General features: G+C 38.7%; 1 protein-coding gene and 1 long non-coding RNA gene across 5 annotated transcripts in view; one reads left to right on the forward strand and one right to left on the reverse strand.

Annotated features, from left to right (window-relative positions):
* LOC137174346 (uncharacterized) overlaps positions 1-20915 on the reverse strand; it is a 146297-nt gene that overhangs the window by 46406 nt on the left and 78976 nt on the right. The window lies entirely within an intron of this gene.
* Positions 15046-18517, forward strand: LOC137174799 (alpha-2 adrenergic receptor). The gene has a single exon (XM_067580277.1). It carries the CDS (start codon positions 15503-15505, stop codon positions 16862-16864), a length of 1362 nt encoding a protein of 453 aa, XP_067436378.1. The 5' UTR covers positions 15046-15502; the 3' UTR covers positions 16865-18517.

Here is a 20915-nt window from a genome sequence, read left to right on the forward strand (position 1 = left end):
CCTGCAGAGTCTTCCCTCATTTTCTGACTCATATACTCATGGCTGGATAAAGCAAACATTTGCTGTTGGGCCCCTATTGAATCCCCCCACGTCCTATCTTTTGCACATATTGTGTGGAGCTACATCCATTATTATTTACTAATTATTTGCCCAGACACCCCTGAAAACAACCAGTACCCCCCTCCAGTTGCCATGACTGGCACAAGGTTTTCTGGATGTGGTGTTAAATTGGATAAATTGGATAAACAAGGACTGCAAATAATGATTATTTTCATTATTGTGTCAATTGGTTTTGCAGAGGCCAAGCAGACATCATTAAATTGCTTGTTTTGTCCAAACATATTTTAAATTTACAATAATATAAAACACAGAAGAGTAGCAAATCATCACATTAGAGAAACTAGAACTAGAAGAAATATTTGGCATTTTCTTTAAAATGACTTAAAACCATTAATCTATTATCAAGATAGATGCCAATAATTTTCCTGTCAATCAGTTAGTATATTAGCAGTTTCAGCTCTAATTAAACACAACTTTATTTGAGAATATGCATTATGTGAGCACAAAATAAGTTAAATACTGTACAGCACATCCCAGTACTAAGCTAGAGTTGCCAATATAAAATCATTTGAGTCTCAAAACTAGATTTTGTCACAAGGCTTCTCTACAAGAAAAGGCCAAAAGATTAAGTAATGATGCAGGACCCACCTTCACTGATGTTCTACTGCACTGTTTAAAATTCCCTAAAAAGTGATAATCCAGATTGACAAACCAGAATTCATATCCAAACCAATCCTGCAAATATGTGTTTTCTTATTGTCACCTGACCGTGATGTTTGAGCTTCACTGTGCAGAGTTTGACACTAGAAAGCTGTTTTCAAATTAATCTGCTGAAAGAGGAAAGTTTCTCTGTGCTCATTGGAAATCTGAGATTAAGGTGTGTATTTATGAGCAGGATTTGTGACATCACAATTAGGAAGCCAATCCTGGTCCAGTATGCAATTTAGACAAGTGTGATGTTGGAACTTGAAGCCTCTGTTGCACATAGACTGAGAGTGAACTTTACAGTGAAGTAGGAAGTAGAAATGAAGTTGTGTCCATCAGTTAAACCTTTAAAATGAACAATAATTTCATACTTTTATGTGTCATAATCTGGAGGGGATCTTTAACACTGAGTAATATTAAAACCTCTCTCGGAACAAATAGGCTATGACACTTGGGAATTGGGAACTAAGCATCAATGAAATGCTGGACAGCCAATGAACCATATTCATTTCTTCTCTCGTTAAACACTCATCAAAGTACAGAGTGATGCTGAATACTCTGAACCGCCCATCGCTTACTGGTGTTATTGGCTGCAAGGCAGGCGGCTCGTTGATCATTATGACTGGGCTCATTACTGAAGCATGGTACACTGTACTCACTGTCAGCGCTAAATTATTGATGTTTTTTATAAACTAGAGTAGCATTCGATAACAGAGATGAATAAGTAAAAGTCTTGTTCCTTTAAGATATTGTGGTGTTTTGAAAAATTTCATTGCTGGAGGAAGCGAGTGAACCCAAAATTGAGTGGGATTTGTGTGTGTGTGTGTGGGTGTGTGTAAGAAGTTTGTGCTTGTAACTTTTTTGTCCTGTTCTGATCTTGTCACTTTTACTTATGCTGAGTGATTATTTCAGTGTTGTGTATCGGGGGATAGTGCCAGCATTATTCAGTATTTTTTAATGTCAAAAAATTTCCATAAAAAGTCCAAAACCAACAAAGCATTAGTCTCAATACTTTTTCCTACCCTGTCTGCACCGAGCCCATCGGTTCCTAAAGTAAATATGTAAATCTTTTGTATATTATTGTTTTTCTACATTTTGGGGGGTATTTTTGCCTTTATTGGACACTTGATAGTATAGAGTCAGACAGGAAATAAGTGGAGAGACAGACATAAGAACGCAATAAAGGTCACAGGCTGGAATCGAACCAAGGATGTTTCAGCCACGTCGAATGCATCTCTAAAACTCAGCCACCAAGACACCATAGATTCATTTTTAAAATAGCTCAGCAATTCAGACACTGTGGTTTTAAGCAAACATTACTTAAACAGGTATAAATAGTGTGTTTGTTGGGAACTATTTTCAGCCGCGGATTAATACACAATTGGTACCCTGGTGAGTATTTAAAGTGTGTAGAAAAATAGTGGCATGTACAGACTTGGCAGAAATTAAACATAATATTCATAAGTATGTTTTAATTAGTGTATAATAACCTGAAAATAAGAATTGTTGTGTTTTCGTTACCTTAGAATGAGCCCTCTATATCTACATAGGGAGCAGGTCCTCATCGCCATGTTTGTACAGTAGCCCAGGACGGACAAACCAAACACTGGCGCTAGATGCCACTAAATCCTATACACAGCACCTTTAAAGCAGCAGGTATATGTGGGATTAACTAAAAATAAATTACCGTGCCCATGATCTTCATAATGAAGGACCATGTCAGCCAGTGCAACGGTGTAGCTCATTAACGTGTTTTTAATTGTTTTTGGACAACGGAGCTCTAAGGCACAGAGGAATAGACCACAGATGACACTATCAGGGTTTTTCATGGCATTTGTTCATTTTACCAGCCTTATCCTTGAAAAAGCCTCTATACAAAGAACCTGAGTAAGTTTGAACACTGTAGTCAACACTTTTAAAGGTTAAAGTGATAATTGCTGCTGCTTCAGGACTGGACCTCCTTCACCTCTACTGACCTGGCTCCGATCTCTAAAAACAACTGTTTTTCTTCTTTTCTGGTGAAAAAAAATATTCTTGTTGTGACCTTTATGACCTCATGCTAGACAGATGCAAAATAACTGTCAGACCATAATAAACTGTAGCTATAACATTTTAAAGCCTCCTGACTCCTTTTTTCCATTCTGACCCTGACAACACATACCAACAGCATTACTGTCCCACGGGTGCCACAGGATTCTCGATCCAATGTCAGCCTTTAGTTTGGGTACAACAGCAGACAAAGTGCTCAGCATTAACAGGACATTTTGGAGTAGTTTCAGGTCTAACATAGATGCTTTTAAGTGAAAGGCTCTCAAAATGTGAAAGCAGTAGCTGCACTACAAAACTGACATGAATTAGACTTGATACTAACAGCACACTGTGTCTATTGTCGGTTACAATATCAGTTTCTTGATATTAGCCGGTGCACATTTCAAACTGCATGTCTGACTACATGAGAACAGAAAAATCCAAATGTTCTGTAGATTTGTGAAATCTGTGTGTGTGTGTGTGTGTGTGGACCACTGGTCAATGAAAGCCTCCTATGTCACACTTGAAATTCAATGAAGAGGAGGTAGCGCACTTAATGTGAATGACGACTGTGTGTGTGGGGTCAACAGCTAATTGAACCAGTAAATTTTCAGCAGTAAATGTAACATCAACACCACACCAGACTAAGAGGTTTTTATCAGCTGTGGGGCCATATTTCATAAATGGTTACTGCACCATTAATTGATTGAATCATTTTATACGATCAATTAAAATACAATACACAGAATGTGCATACAGTACTAAAATTCATCAGGATATTGCAATAAAGTCACATGACTTATTTCCATTGCGGTCCTGAAGTCTAGGCTAGGAGGCAGGCAGGAAAAGGAAGTGACATGTCTATGCTACTTATATACCATTTTACACAAATATAATTTAATAAAAACATCAAAAATTATACAATCATGAAAATAATAAAAACTACACAAGTTGAGACACCAGTCCTGTGTGTCCTGATGTTTCACTATGCTAATTTACTGAGCATCCATTTTTTCAGTTGTTTTTTTAAAACTATTCAGAGAATGGGCAGATTTATTTTTGTTTGGGATTTTATTCTATTCCTCCCCCCCGTGTAGAGAAATGTACTTCTCCCTTCTTTACTTTTTAGACTGGGTTGTTTCAGGTTAGTTACACTAGCCCTTGTATTCAGGTCATGAGAGTCTTGAACAAACTAAAAATATCCAGTTAAGTATTTTGGACACAAACCTTGTAAAATCTTATAGACCATAATAAGTTTTAACTGTTGAACTCTACCTTCAATAGGGAGGCAGTTCAACTCTTTAAAATGGTTTGGACTAATGTGCGTTCTTGGATTGAGATTAAAGATGACTCTCATTAGTTTGTCCTTAGCTTTTTGAAGTTTATCTTTTGTTTTTTTTTAGTTTTAGTTTTAGTAATTATGCTTGTGTAATACTAGAGGCACTGAATCATAGTGGCATTGAACTAATGATGTTAATGCAGCTGTGTGTGAATACTGATTATGATCTACACAAACATTATTAAATGATGACACTTCACAGGATGAATTCAGCTCCCTTGACTGGATTAGTGCGCGTTTTTAGGTGAAGCAATGGAACAGAGGTAGAGTACTGAACTGAATAATTTCAGCTATTTTACTGGTTATTATTAATATAACACCATTAATTAAAGGGACCTGAACTTGAACTTGACAAGGAAAAGTTGTGTTATATCTGTCAAACATATTTTAATTAATAGACATGCACACTTATTATATTATTTTAGTAGCAGAAAATTATTAGACTTGATTTTTTAAAGGTGGACTTCATAAATTAGGTATTAAACTGTGGAAAGCTGTTCTCACAAAATGTCAGCAGCACTCAGATACAGCATTTCTAATCAGATGGTAATTTTTAGCTGCATACTGATTTAAATGACTTAGTTATTAGGCAGTGGAATAAAAATTGTGCCTCCATTTTCAATTCTGTTGCACCGCTTAAACCTCAGAAAAGGCAAACTAATTGCACATCCATGGCTTGATGAGCACACTCGCACTCTAAAAAGACAGTGTGGAAAAGCTGAGTGAAAGTGGAAATCTGATCAATTACAGTCATCTCTTGACATTCCCAAAAATCCAATGTGTTCATATCAAGTAGCTGTTAAGGATGCAAGAATGGCTTTCTTTGCAAATTTAGTTGCAGACCATCATCATAACCCAACAGTAATATTCAGCACTATTAATCATGTCGTCAGTCCTTCTTCAAATTCCAAACGTGTGTGAGTGCGACCCTTCTACATGCGAAGAACTCCTCACCTACTTTCATAAGAAGATCATCAACATCAGAGACAATTTCATTCGACCGACTCAGGCTATTTCTGTTGAACCTTCAAAGCTCATCTCAGTTGTGAACTTAAAGGAAACAGTAAACACATTTTCTTAAAAGAGATTATTGATACTGTGGGTCCATCCATTGTTTCTATTATTAATAGCTGTCTAGTCACTGGAAACTTTCTGTTGAGCTTCAAACATGCTGAAGTACAACCCCTCTTAAAAATCTAACCTTGACCACGTTGATCCAGCCAACTATAGGCCTATCTCTAAGTTGCCATTTTTATCAAAAGGTTCTAGGAAAAAAATATATTTAATCAGTTGATTAGCTTTTTATATGAAAAAATAATTCTAGATGAATTCCAATCAGGCTTTTGTTTTACACACAGCACAGAGACAGCTCTCCTTAACTCCTTCTTTTAAATTCAGTTGCACGGCTCTGATCAGTATTAGTCCTTCTTAACATCAGCGTTGCTTTTGATGCAATAGATCATGAACTTCTTTTAAATCATTTGAGGGACTGGGTTGGTATTTCAGGTCCTGCTTTTGACTGGTTTAATTTTTTATCTTGCTAATAGTACATTATCAGCACTGCTTAGTAGCTCTTCATCTTCCTCTGCTCATATCACTTGTGGGGCGCCACAAGGTTCCATACTGGGCCCAGTCCTTTTTTCACTATATATGCTTCCATTAGGTAACATAATGCAAACACATGATGTGTCTTATCACTGTTATGCAGAAGATACCCAAATATATATACCCATCACCCCAAGTGACCCTAATAGTCTCTCTCTCTAATCTTACCTTTGAGAGAGTTTCAAGAGAGTTGTACAAACCTGCTTTCTACAACAAAGAACAATCTCCAAATTAAACCTTTTCTGTCCTTCAGTGATTTGGAGGTCATATGTGCTTTTATATTTTCCGGACTTGACTATTGCAACTCTCTGTATTCCTGCCTCAGTCAGAAGCATATTTCACACCTACAACTCATTCATAATTCAGCTGCCAGGCTTTTAATGGGTATTGACAAAAGGGACCACATTATATCTGTCTTAGCATCATTGCACTGGCTTCCTTTACATTTTAGAGTTGATTTTAAAATGTTATTACTTATTTTTAAAGCACAACTTGGACTGGCCCCAGAATATATAATAGACCTCTTAACATCCTATGAGCCTGAATGTGGTCTTAGATCATCTAACCAGTTACTTCTCACTGTTTTCAGGTCCAATTTTATGACCGGAGGGGATCAAGCTTTTGCTGTCAGGGCCCCCAAACTCTGGAATACACTTCCTATAGACATCAGACTGTCAACAGTTGTGTCAACATTTAAAAAACCTACTTCTTTGGGATGGCATTCTTGTAATGTACCAGTATTTTGTGTGTGTGCTTCTACACATATATTTATGTTTTTTGTAAATATGTATCCATGTGTGGACATATGTTTTATCTTTTTATTTGTTTTTATCACCTTGTTTCATCTCTGTAATATTCTATTTTATTTGTTCTTGATCTACCTTAGTGCCTCTGTAACATTTGTATTGAAAAGTGTTATATAAATAAAGATTATTATTATTATAAAATAATACTGAGCCAGATCAAATGTTATCAGTACATAAAATAGGTGTTAAAATTGTCATCATCACAATAGTTGTGGGTTAGTAGCTTAGTAGGCACTTATCATCTATTGGTAAGGTGGTTCACAACAAGGAAGTCACAATTATTATTAAAAAGTATTATAGAATGTATCTAGATCCACTTCAGACACAGTCCAGCTCACTTCAGACTGTGAGGAAGTGTGGTACTAAATAAAAAATAAAGCAATTTTCTACACCCACTGTATGTTTAAAGATTTGGAATAACGATCAATATCACATTTTTGTACTCTTAACAGATGAGACGTGTACTAGAGTGATAGAAAAAAGATCACTTCTGTTGATGACAATTTTTACCATCATGTCGGGATATTTTTTTTTTTTTTTACCACATTTACTGATCATTTTAACCCAAACCATGATCTTTCCCTAACCAAGTGGGTTTTTTCTCTGCCTAAACCTAACCAACAGTGTTAAATGACACCCGAAAAGCTTAAAATGCGTAGACATGACACGCAAAATGTCCTTAAAAGTAGCATGCTATTTAAATGCCATCCCATGAGATCCCATTGAAGTTTGAACATCAGTAATTCCATCACAAACTGCTGACAAACATAATGATATGGTGATATTTTTCAAATATTGTGTTTATTATGAGAAAATAATGTGAACATAAATTATTATCTTGTATTCACAAGTTACTATCTCGATCATGTATATATAGAATGAAAAATGATCAACTCTCGGGACTTCAGGGGCTATTTGTTGTTTGGGGTTATGAACACTACTGAGAACCCCTCAGTGATAACATTATTGAGTAACATTACCTTACGGACAGTCACTATTCTGACAGGATTTCACTGCATCTCTGGAGCTGACAAATGCATTAAACCTAAATGACTTGGGAGAGTGAGTTATCTGCGTGATCGATCAAAGAGCACAACACTAATAAAATCACATCAATCAACAGGCATTGACCGCATGGTAACAAATGAAAACACATGGCAGAAATCTGGATCATTATTAACACATTTAATCCATGTACAGGTCCATAAATCCATAGGTTGTAGGTGACCTCTGTGAAATGTTATGATATAAGTTTTGGAGCTTACTTAAGGCCTTAACTCATACAAAAGTCACATTTACACACAAACTAAGATCCTGTGATTAAAAGATTTAAGTGAATGGCTTAATGGGGATGTTCCACTGAAAGGACAAAAAGCCAAAGTCACTGTATGACTGCTCTGATTTGAATAAAACTCAGAGGGAGGATAGATTTTGCTGCAGATGAACCAAATGGTGTCTTTTATCGTTCAGTTGGACGGTGCAGACGTATTCATGTTGCCATGCATGGACCGCAGCCTTCACATCCAGCTCACGGGAGGAATACAAGCAAACACGCTACATACTAAGAACAGCAATCAAACTGGCAAAGAGGGAGTACAGACAACAGATGGAGTCCAAGCTCGCCCCCAACAACCGAGGTACTTATGGCAGGGACTCCAAACTATTACGGACTTCAAAGGAAAAAAACAACACATCACAAACACAGCACACACCCTCCTAGACAAACTTAATTCCTTTTACTTCAGGTTTAACCCCTCTGTTAGACCCCTCCCACCCCCATCATGTCCTGTCCCACACCCACCTCTGCTGATGACCAGAGCCCCCCCCCCCAGTCAAGATCAATGGCAAAGCAGTGGCGATGTTTACCTGGGTGCAAACATTCACAAGGACCTGAAATCGGCTAAAAAGGCCTCGAGTGCCTAAAGAAATTTGGCCTGAGGCCCCAAATCCTCAGGGACTTTTACTGGGGCACCATAGACAGCCTTCTGACAGGCTGCTCCACCACCTGGTATGGCAGCTGCACCAGCACGGACCGCAAGGCGCTTAGGGGGGCACCAACACATGGCCCAACACATCACCAGGTGTGAGCTGCCCAGCCTGCAGGAGCAGTGTACCCTGCTGTACCTTAGGAGGTCTCTGAGGGTCATTAAAGACCCATCACATCCATGCAACAGCCTGTTCTCCCTGCTGCCCTCAGGTAGTACAGGACTCTCAAATCACGCACCAGCAGACTGAGGAAAAGTTTTTTCCCCCTCATGCCATAAGACTATTAAATAAATAACACACATACACGCATACAAAGTACAATCTAAACTGCAATATTCTGACCAATGATTATATATGCAACTTTTTCGTGCCTTGATTTTGTCATTCATTTCTATTACTGAGGTTGTAATGGGTGGTGGTGGTGTATTGGACTGCATTATAATGAAGTGTTCCTAATATTTTGTCCACTCCATTAACTCACCAAGGGGGGCAACTATATGAACATGTAAATTAAATAAATATCTCTGATTTATTACCTGCAAATAAATGTCTAATTATGGAGTATAAGACTTGCCGCCCACAATGATTGGACAACAAAAGGGTTCATGCTGAGCCTTCACTCAGCCTGCTCTACCCCTCACAGCTTCTTGTCATGCCTCACAAGTGCCTTTTGTGCTCATTTAACAATATTCCACTCACTCTTCGGCACTTCTCTGCAGAGACTGTTTGTTTGTTCAGTTCTCCTTGACTGGCTGCTCGGCTGCTCACCACTGTCTTAAAGACACTATAAGCATTATTCTCATTACAAGGAGCAGGTTCTACTTCTTTGGCATTAAATTTCCATTGTCACGCATGTGTGCTGCAACTATAAAGGATGCTAACAACAGTCATATATTTTCATTAAAGAGGACATAGCATGCACATTTCCAGATTTACAGAACAGATGGCTGTTTGTGGTGCATGAATGAACAATCTGAATATCTGTTCGATGGGGAGGTAGAGGTAACATTGCAAATGGAGCTTGAAGGCGGCATTTTTACATACGTTCACTTCATGTTTTGGAACTTTTACCATGTTTAACATAGACGTCCGACATTTTAAAAGTATAAAAACAACAGACAATCACAAAAAGCATGATACGCCCCCTTTAAGGTGAACATCAGCATAATTAAATAGTCTTTATGAAGAGATACTGACATTTTTATGAAGCTTAAAAACAGCTTCTTAATTTACCATCGCATTTCTGAAGTGGAAACTCTTTGTATCTCTACTTTATGTGTTTAGATACTTAAGATACTGTGCTTGTATTCAATACAAAAATATGCACTACAGTCACAGACTCTCACATCCATCCACTGTCTAGTAAATCCATCCACCAAATGAGCAATTGTTTTAGTTTTAGACATTATATGAAACAAAGGTTTGTTTAAAACCAATATTCAGTATATATAAATGTACTGGCATGTTGATGTGATGTTGATGTGCAGAACCGACTAGCAAACCATGACCATCTGATGTAAATATTTAGGATTGAGTTATTTTGGCCTAACAGAAGAAAAATGTGCCAATTTTTTAAAAATATTTTATGTGCTGCACAAAGCACACAAGCATTCAAATTAAACTTCACCCTAACTCACCCTCACCCCACCCTGCACAGAATGAGCAAATCCACAAAAAAAAACCCATCAAGACTTGAAACAAAAAGGAAAAGGCATTCTTATTTAACAGAAAGCTGTGTTTGTTTTAAAAGCAGCCTTTTATTAACTTATTAAGTCCACTACTTTTATAAGTAGTGGATTTCGTATGTGCAAAGTGATTTCCTCCTGATGGGTTTGATGTGACAGAGATGCATTAACATGGAATTCAAAAGGTTTTACAACATGTAGAAAGAAACCAAGATAAATCTAGAATATGTAAAAATACAAGTGCTGTAATGATGTGTGGATTGGATTTGAGACAGACAAGAATAAAGACCTGCACCTATTTTCACACCAGTCCACTGAAATTTCTATCATTCTACACAAGATCAAAACCAGTCAAACCAGAAAGAAAATAGAAAATCCACAAAACAACACAACTCAAACACATATATTGTTAAAGAATATGGAAGGCACAAAAGGAGATCATCACATACAATCAGTTCCCACTGGTGACGCACACTAAAGGTCAAGACCAACCAAACCAGAGCGGTAATTACGGCTGAAAGCACAGGCATCATTTCCCATCATCACTGAGTTACTTAAACAAACATGAATTGTCTGTGATGGCTGTCAGCTCGTCTCTCGCTCCTGCGTGCTCGACACATCTTAAACCATGCAGATCGCTGCTACCTGATCCCACAAGAACTCTCTTCTTCTGCAGTGAGCATGTTTCCAAATTTTAATGGAAATCCTTCTCAAGAGCAAATGTTGTGCATCACTTATTCTTAAAATCTGGGCAGCAAAGACATTTTTAAGTGTTGTCAGGTTTGCTTTTTTATGTCAGTTGGCATACAACAAGAAGAGCTTCAAATCAATTATTGAGGGATACACATCACACCACAAGTTATCTGCTGCAATATTCATACACGTTGACAGCCAGAACATCCTGACAGAGGAAGTCAGAGGAAACAAAATGCCAAGGCGCAATTTGCTATTACTGCACATGTGAGTTCTTGCCATTTTATCGCCATTAAGACTACGACTTATAACTTTTCTGTGCTCATTTGGCAATACTGAATTTGTGTAGGTGATCTTGGACCTGCAGGTCTGCTGCTGCAGTGGTATGGAAGCTACTAGGAGCTACATCAGGAGGCTGGAAGGTCAGTGGTTCAGCTCTCTGGACAGGCTATCAGGATGAAGTAAGACAGTGAGTCATACACTCGCCTCCCCCTGCAACAGATGATGAAGTACTGCTGAAGAAGATGCTGAACTACAGTTGTTCCTAGTAAAACTGCAACGCATCACATCTAGATTTTGACACTAATCTTAAAGCTATCTGACTCTATCTAGAGCACTAGTCAAGTCAAGTTAATGTGATTAATTCAGCCCCGAAACACAAATTATGAATTTGCCTTCTATCCTCAGATCCTCCTTTTGGATAGAGAAAACCTTGGTAAAAAGCCCCTTTTTTAATGGGAAGAAAGGGAGAGACCTCAAAAAGACCTTGTCCTCTTCCAGGACTGATTGACATGCAATAGATGCTCCAATTATAACCAAACATTTTTTTTTTTAAAAAGGCCTTGCTCCTTGTTTTGACTAAAACAATAAAGCTGAAAACCCATTATGAATAACCTAAAGAACAAATTCACTAAGGTTTTCACACACAGTGGCATAAAGTATCACCAAAACCTAAAAAGAACCATTTTCATGTTTGGGAAACTAGTTTTTAGGGTTTTCTAGTTTTATAAGGACATGTTTGAGACAAAAAGTACATATAGACTGTGACATGTTTTTCATACGGACAAACTATTCATGATAATCCATGCGTTGCTAGACTTTCTTGTGAGGTTTGATGAGGTTTTGGTGACAGAGAGCTCTTTTTAAATCTTAGTACTCTGTCTTCTAAAGCCTGATGCTGACATTCAGTAACAACAGACTGAAAAGCTGAGCACTGTGTGACAAAGCCACATTAATCCTTTTTGCTGCACTACAGGTGTTTTTCAGTTTAGGGAAAACCAAAGATTCTCTGATTATAATATATACAAGTGTTTATTGGTTTCTAAACACAACAAAAAATAAAATCAAAAATTGTAGTGGAAGAAAAAATATCTGAACATTGCAATTATTACTCATTAGCATTATGTGACAGTTTGATTAAAAACAAAGCAATTTTTCTGAAAGTGCTTATTTGAAGCTATTTGGTGTAAATGTATTGTTAATTCTCCCGTAAAAAAGAAAAGCAAAAAACAAAACAAAAAAAGAATGAGATCAAGGGGACAAGATTTGAAAACATGACTAATATCCGTCTTACCTTATCTGGAATAATAATAAAATGCATGTTAATGCAGGGTGTAAAAGCATCAGAACTCATTGCGATCACCTAGACCACATCTGTCAGTGGTTAGGCTCACATTGTGTTTGGATCTCAGCCAGGTATAAATACAGTATGTACTGCGTGACCACATTTGAGACAAAAGTTGTCCTAGCAAGTTGAAGGGTCATCTAACTCTGCCTCTTCCTGCTAGTTTAAGCAAGCACTCTTTTAATAAGAACTAAAATGTGGTGGCACTAGAGAAAAAGTCACAGGATCACCATAATCATTACAATACATCATCTGGGAACCATGAATGGTTGTACCAAATTCTATGCCGATCCATTGAGAATATGCTTTGATATATCAGATATACCAGCACTACAGGAAAAATCACCAAAAGTCACCAAAGGATCACCAAAGTCATTTGAATGTATCTTCTGGGGATCTTGAATATCTGTTGTAAATTTCATGGCAATCCATTTTATAGTTATTGAGATATTTCAAATGTGAACCGAATGGTGGCACAAAAGGAAAAGTCGGTAAGAATCGTCCTCTGGGAACCATGAATGTCTGTACAAAGGTTTATGGAAATAAATCTTATGGTTGTCAAGATATTTCAATCTGGACCCAAGTGGTAGAGCCTCACTGCCAGCATGGCTAAGGAGTTCTTCCATTTGTATTGGTATTCTGTACTCTGTTTTATAGTTATTAGTGCTCAATGACACTAAAAATGTTTTAAGATTTATTTTGAAATATGAAGCAGCCACTTCTGGCGTGACAGATTTGATAATATGTTGTGATTAGGTCACATGATTTTATAGAAGATGAGGTTTGATAACATGACAAACAGTCAAAACCTACCACAAAACATCATGAAGACAGCTCCTAATGTTCATTTCATCTAGATGTTTATGTGGATATTAAGGCTGGATTATATCCCAAAGACGTCGCTAAATGTTTTAATTTAATTTGTTTAATATTTTATTAACATTCCTGCCTTTGAAGCAAACCACATGTACATTTCTGTATGATTTTCAAGAATCCAATTATTTTTTCCTTCTCTCTGTCTCATGGCTAACCTTGAAGAAAGAATCTCTGTTTGTGACTTGATGAATGTTTGCTATTCATAGTGTTTGGCGGGGATCATGAAAGATCATCCACTGAAGAGTCGCTTCATCTTATTGAAATATATACTTTTATGTACATAACACTTTCAAGTCACTAGATATAATACTCAACTTCTACACTTCTGAAGTCCTTCTATGACAGGAGTTTCCACACACACACACAAACACTTCACTTATGATCTTTGATGTATGTGTCTGGCACTGCTGCACGGCTTTGCGTCGCACTGTTTATTCTTTATAACTCTGAAGCCCTCTCACAAGAACTTATGTTGTGTTATATCTTTTAAAAATACAGTGACACAATGCATTTATTCATATCCAGCTTGTAAGTTTAAGACAATCTAAAAACATTACTACAATGCATCTCTGAAATTACAAACCTATTTATGGGAAATCCCTCTCAGCCCACCACTGTTTATACTTTGTGATTAAAGTTTTGACTGCTTGCAAGGTTTTCATACATTATGACAAGATGAGAATAGATGCCATATCTGCAAAATTTCATTATGAAATATCAGGTGTGAAATGCAACAACATGCTATAAGGCCAGTAGCTCTCAATTCTGCAATGCACAGTGCTGTATATGCAGAGCAGAGAAAGCAGAGATGGCCTTCACCAATCAGTACATCATGGGAGAAAAACAATAAATTAGAGAAAAATGTTCACCTGACACATCTTGCATAGCAGAAATGTTTTTTGTAGCAGCCACAAGCCACAGAAACCTCCTATACAAAACTGTACTGCCTGATATTCTGAGTCAAACCCAAACCTGTGAATATAATGTGTGTGTGTATGTGTGTGTGTGTGTGTGTGTGAGCGATGGAGAGAATGAAAATGTGGATGTGTGCGTGTGAGTGTGTAAGATGAGGTGAAATGCAGCAGACTGTTGAAAATCCAATCCATCTTCTGTACCTGATCTACACAGCAGCGGTGTGTCTGCATGAGCGGATGAGCTCAACCCCAAAATCCCACCAAGCCTCACATCATCAACTTCCCTAAATTCCTCCTCCTTATGGTCTCTCTCACTTGCTGTCCCTCTAGACTGCTGCCACACAAACACCTATAAAATTGAAATCCTGCAAGAGTCTGTTAGCTTTTTCCTCACATATTTCTGTATGTTAATAATACTGAACATACAGTAGATGTCAATTACTTACAGCTGCTGTGCTGCTGTCACCTCATATATTGTAGCCTGACAAGCACTCTACTTATGTGGCTATACAGACGCAGTATTGAACAACTTGTAAAGGATTTTACTGTGAGTGCAACAATACTGACCTCCAGTGAGTTGAGGTTTGTTTAAAAAAAAAAAAAAAAAAAAAAAAAAAGGAGAGGAAAGAAAATCTGCCACCTGCACATGAATATTTAAGCTTCTCTCTCACGTTGAATCCTGACTTTTGGAAATCATTTAATCTGCATTATTTCTATTAGATTGGAAATTTAAATAATGTTGGCTAAAACAGGGATTTGTTCTTCTTATCTGAAGCTACATCATATTCCTACAAAATGAAAATAATGCTGTGTGCCGGGGGCGGGGCGGCAGTGGGTTAGTTTTATGAGAACAACACATGGGGCATCATTAGGAGCGAAAGCGCACCATGCTGAGGGAGGGAGAGCTGCGGCTGGACAGCACTCAACTCCTGACAAACAGGAGACGCATGATAAGACTATACTGTATAGGCTGCATGGGAAATTATTTTCTATTTAATTGAGTTCCATTAAGATGCACTTGAACAAAAAGCCGCAAATAACCTCAAAAGACTCTGGAAATCCTTTTAGACGCACGTATGCATGTCGTCAGATTTTTACATTTTCTGCTTATCTGCGCGTTTTTTATGTTTTGTTTTTTTGTTTTGTTTTTTTGATGGACTCTTGTGATGTTAGAAGGATGAATGCAAATTAATGCCCACATTCAAGCAATCCAGGATCTATACAGAGCGCACACAGTCGGGATGGATTCGTTTAACGCCAGCGGAATGGACGCGTTCACGGTGATCCATCTCAATTCCTCCTGGAGCCTGGACAGTGGATATTCTTTAGCAGCGATAGCTGGCATTGCTGCTCTTGTAAGTTTCCTCATTCTCTTTACCGTTGTTGGAAATATACTGGTGGTTATTGCCGTATTAACGAGCAGGGCACTGAAAGCCCCCCAGAACCTTTTTCTGGTGTCCCTGGCCACCGCGGACATCCTTGTCGCCACTTTGGTGATGCCTTTTTCCCTGGCGAATGAACTCATGGGCTACTGGTATTTTGGAAAAGTTTGGTGCGGCATTTATCTGGCTTTGGATGTTTTGTTCTGCACTTCGTCTATTGTGCATCTGTGCGCAATAAGCCTGGACCGGTACTGGTCCGTTACGCAAGCTGTAGAGTACAACCTGAAGCGGACTCCCAAACGCGTCAAGTGCATCATCATAATTGTTTGGCTTATATCTGCTTTCATCTCATCCCCGCCGCTCATATCTATTGACAGCAACAGTGATACCAGCTCTCAGCCTCAGTGCCAGCTGAATGATGACACTTGGTACATCCTCTCCTCCAGCATCGCGTCCTTCTTCGCCCCCTGCTTAATCATGATCCTGGTGTACATCAGAATATACCAGGTGGCCAAAACCAGAACCAGAAGCATGTCGGGAAAAAATCCCAGGCCAGATGGTGTTACACAAACTGAGAACGGACTGAGCAAAGTCACCTCTCCTTTCCATGGCGAGAAGGAGAACGGTCACTGTCAGTGCCCGCCTTCACCCAGCCATCAGACCGTCACCATCGGGCAACAGACTGAGGACGCTGACTTGGAGGAGAGCACCTCCTCAGAGGGCAAAGGTCACAAACAGAAGAGCCAGGACTCCCAGAGAGCAAAGAGGGCCAGCCAAAAGAAAAGCTCCCTCTCCAAACACTCCACTCGCATCTCCAGAGTCAGTAACAAATCCATAGACCTCTTCGCCTCCAGGAAGAAACGCCGCCGGAGCTCGCTGGCCAGGAAAAAGGTCTCTCAAGCCAGGGAGAAGAGGTTTACATTCGTCCTGGCTGTGGTCATGGGGGTGTTTGTTGTGTGCTGGTTTCCCTTTTTCTTTAGCTACAGTCTGTACGGTGTGTGCAGAGACTCCTGTAAGATCCCCGACCCGCTCTTTAAATTCTTCTTCTGGATTGGCTACTGTAACAGCTCCCTCAACCCTGCCATTTACACCATCTTCAACCGGGACTTCAGACGAGCCTTCCAGAAGATCCTCTGCAAGTCTTGGAAAAAGTCCTTTTAGCTCTGAAACAGGACTTCTGCACCACCATGACAATCTTAAAGGAAATATCAAAGTGATTTACAAAAAAAGATGCCTGTTTTGTCGTTACTCACTGTTCCGTCTCATTGTCCTGTTGTAATTCAGTCCCGGTATAGTGCACACCCTGAACCACCTACTGGGTGTCTCCACAAGCTTCAACAAACAGTATGTTTCTATTACAGGCTTCTTACTGGCTTCCTGGTCAGATTCACAGCTCTTTTCTTCCCACCTGAAGTGTGCTGTAATGCTTTATAGTGTATCACCATCAATTAAGCTCTATACATCCTAAAAAGATGCACACATGGATGGACTTGTCTGCTAGATTGCCCCAGGGCTAAAATGAGCTGCTCGGCCCCCCTCTAACCCCCCTCAGTTTCTCCCACTCTGTGCAGTGTGTACAATTTTTCTATGCTCTTTGTGCTGCAACACTACCTGGCTACAGATCTGTTGTGTGTTAATCTGATTCAACATATTAATTTAGGAATATGCAACACAGAAGCACAAAACTGAGATAATGAACATTTTGAAACTTGATTTTCACACAGGTATCCTCTTCAAGACATGGCCTCAAGACTAAGTAACAATGTAGGACACACCTTAAGGCCTGACAATGTCAGTATTGTGCTTTAGTGGCGCATTTATTTTTCAATTAAATTTGCACAAAGCAGTTCAAACACAGCAAGCCTGGAGCTCTCAGGACCTCAGCAGTTCTGGGGACTCAGGGCAGCTGCCTACTTAGCTGTTGGTAATCCACCCTGCACACTTAGAACAGTGGTTTCCAACCTTGTTTTTCTTATTTCCCCTAAAAGGGGAGAAAGCTAAAATAAGCTACATGTGACTCTTCATTACATGAGCAGTTTAACCAAAGTGATTTTCCCCTCTCCAAGTGTTTCATGTAAATATTTTTAGATGACTGACAAGCTTTTCTCTTTTAATACCCCTGAGGGGAATTAGAAGAGAAAAGTTAAAAGAATAACTAGTATTTTTGATTCTCTCTCATGACCCCTCAGATATATCTTTAAACCTCTTCGAGGGGCCTCGACCCCTAGGTTGGAAACCACTGGCTCAGTGGATATTATTTAAACATGTTTTGTTGTCTGCTTGCCATGATGTTGTTGGCCCTGTCAGCTTGTACAGCTTTTTTGAGCACCTCTGCTGTAAACAGACTGTAAAACATTAGGAGTGAGGGGATAACAAATTAGCTGTGCTCTGGAAGCCTTGAGTGGTAAATTCACAACACAGCTGACAAAATGGCAAAGCACAACAGTAGACTAATTCACTGAATAGTTTGGTTACTGATCTTTTGCTGGATTTGAGACGACTTTGAGAAGGGCTGGTGCTCCAGACTATAAGCTAATTTATATGATGCGCAAAGGGGGTCATTATTTCCATAGTGGCCATAAACAACAGAGTATTTGAGAACAAATGCATTTATTTTGCTTTTACTTTTAAGAAACTACCTCTCTGTTTTGTTTTTTTGTTGCTGTTTTTGGATTTATATTTTGCAAAGTGCAGTACACATCTTTCCTCTGCTTAAGCTGTCTGCTGTCGTGCAAAAAATAAAAGCTGAAGAAGTCTTACCTCAGCTTCTGGTGTGATGTTGCGACATGGATCCCCTTTAATGCTCATGAACATGTGCATCAAATGCTCAAGTAACTAACATGAAGTTATCAAATGTTGTGGCTGTATTTTTAAATGGCAGAGACCTTGTACTCTAATAGCTTCACAAGGTAAATTAGATTATTCTCACCTGGTAATTTATAAGGTTTACTTTAAAATCAATCGACAAACAGCCTTTGGATCATTTGGTACAGCGTTTTCAATACAGACCACCATCACTAGCCACATATGTCCATACTAACACAGTACCTTTTATTGAATCACTTGACAGATGTTAATAAAATCCAGCTCTGCAGTTTACTTTTCATCTGAAAGACAAACCCCTCATTCATGCAGAGCCAGTGAGATCCGACATTTGGTTTCACTGTGTTGCTCAGGCTGTGTCTTAATTTGGTTTGAAACATACAAAATAATGAGCAGATTAGGAATTACTAAATTCTATCAATGGATTTTAGAGTGACACTCGTAGTTAACACATTTTTTAAGCCAGCACTTTTAGCAGGGTGAGTTTGGACTGTAAAATTGATGACGATGCCATGATGGGGTCAAAAGAAAAAGCCCCTCTGGTGGAGACTGGCCATGCCTGTTTGAGGGTGTTGGTGACCTTTCGGCACAACAGGTTTGATGTTGAATCTGGCTGCCTCATAATCTAATATTCCCCCGAGCCCTTTGGGGCAGGACTGAGGTGAAACTGAATTCCCCACACCAATTCTTGTTTTCCTCCTACTTTCTGCTGTGGGTGAGTGTGCACAGCCAAAAAGCCATTTGTAACGGGCTACGAGTCCATCTGCTGTTGTTCCAACTGCTGTTCGCAGCCACCAGAGATTTATGTCCCAAAAAGCCATAGAAGAAAATAGTATACCAGTCTGTGCAATTATTTGAGTAAAGATAATGAATAGAGAGGTGTGAAATGGTTGATGGATAACAGCAAGCAAATATCTCTCTGTCACCAGCCTGTTTATGTACAAAGTAGTGTTTCATTTCATCATCCAGAATTCTATTGTAGATTAAGACGTTTCCTCTTAGTCACAGTATTTAACCAAACCAAAAAACATTATTTTTCTCTCTGTCAAAAACCAAAAAAAAGGTTTAATTTTACGCAGAAATTCAGCAAAGCCATAGCACAATTTCCAACAAAACTTAAATGATCTTCTTTAATAAGGTCAAAGAAAGATGAATCAGATTAACCGCACTCTTCTCTCAATATTCTTTTAAAGATTTATAGGTTTGTTAAGGACAATGCCTTCTTCACCGAGGTGAATAAAAATGTATTTGGCTGCACATTAACCCCTGAGGTTCTCTTAGCCAGCAAACAAACAGCGGTTTAATACGGTTTGTGATCGATTGCAGTGACTCAACGAAAACTTTGCCAGGTTCAAAGATTTCATGGCTTCCAGAAACTCTGGTCTGCACTTTGTTTGAAAAGTCAGCACTGAGAGAACAATTGATGAAAATGGATTGGTTCATTTCTTGTCTGGCTTGAAATCAAAGTGAAGGTGTCACCAGGGAAACACGCCTTTCTCTTTAGATGGAATGAAGTTTGGTAGTGCCGTTTCACTTGTCAAAACTGTTTTAAAACACATTTCATATGATTAATAGAGGGCAACCAACAGAATACAAAGTAACTTGAATTATCATACAAGGAAGATATCAGTCTCTACAATACTCTGTCTGACATTTCATAAGACCTGTTTGCCCATCATCCTTTATGCAGGATTGCCATACAAACATCAAAGTCCTTCGCTGAATGTTCAAGTCTGCGCTGTTCCTCTGACAGCCACAAGATGGAGGCAAAAAAAAAGTCAACAGTTATGAACAAGCCCCAAAGAAGAATAATTTGCAGTGCAGCAATTTTGGTGTAATGGCCAAATTCACAACAGCATGTCTTGTTACATGGTCTCGCAATACGTATCAAGTACAAAAGAAATGTCTGTAAAATTAAGAACAGAGAAATTTCTGTTCTTAAATTTAAAAACCACTAAGAGTCATATATTGGTCATCATGTTTGCAGTCAGATGGCCAGGATTAGCCAGAGAGAGAGTTAAATGTGAATGTCATGCAGGTCAAGAATGCAGAAGTCTGAGGATCCTTCCATGTTATTGAAGCGACTGGCCACCTGACAAGTATAAGTCCAATATCCACTCTCCTTTTTAGCCCTAATGGTCTCCACCAACTCCTGAGAAATATAACTGGATCTTCTGCTTGCTAGATGTTTCACCAATATTCACCAGCTAGTCGCTAACTTTGTCTTCAGTTTGGTGGTACTGGTGCTGTTTATCAGTGTTTTTTGTTTAAAACAGCTGGCTGCTGCAGATGGAAACGACACTGATGAGAGCAGTGAAAGTCAACCAAAATAAAAGTAAAGTTGTGGGATGTAAGACCAAAACAAAGAGCTGAAACATGCTAAAAAGCT

Source organism: Thunnus thynnus, chromosome 22 (genome assembly GCF_963924715.1).
Source record: "Thunnus thynnus chromosome 22, fThuThy2.1, whole genome shotgun sequence".
Classification (NCBI taxonomy): domain Eukaryota; kingdom Metazoa; phylum Chordata; class Actinopteri; order Scombriformes; family Scombridae; genus Thunnus; species Thunnus thynnus.

Coding starts and splice junctions, on each gene's coding strand:
- LOC137174799 (XM_067580277.1), top strand. CDS start 15,503: ATGCAAATTAATGCCCACATTCAAGCAATCCAGGATCTATACAGAGCG.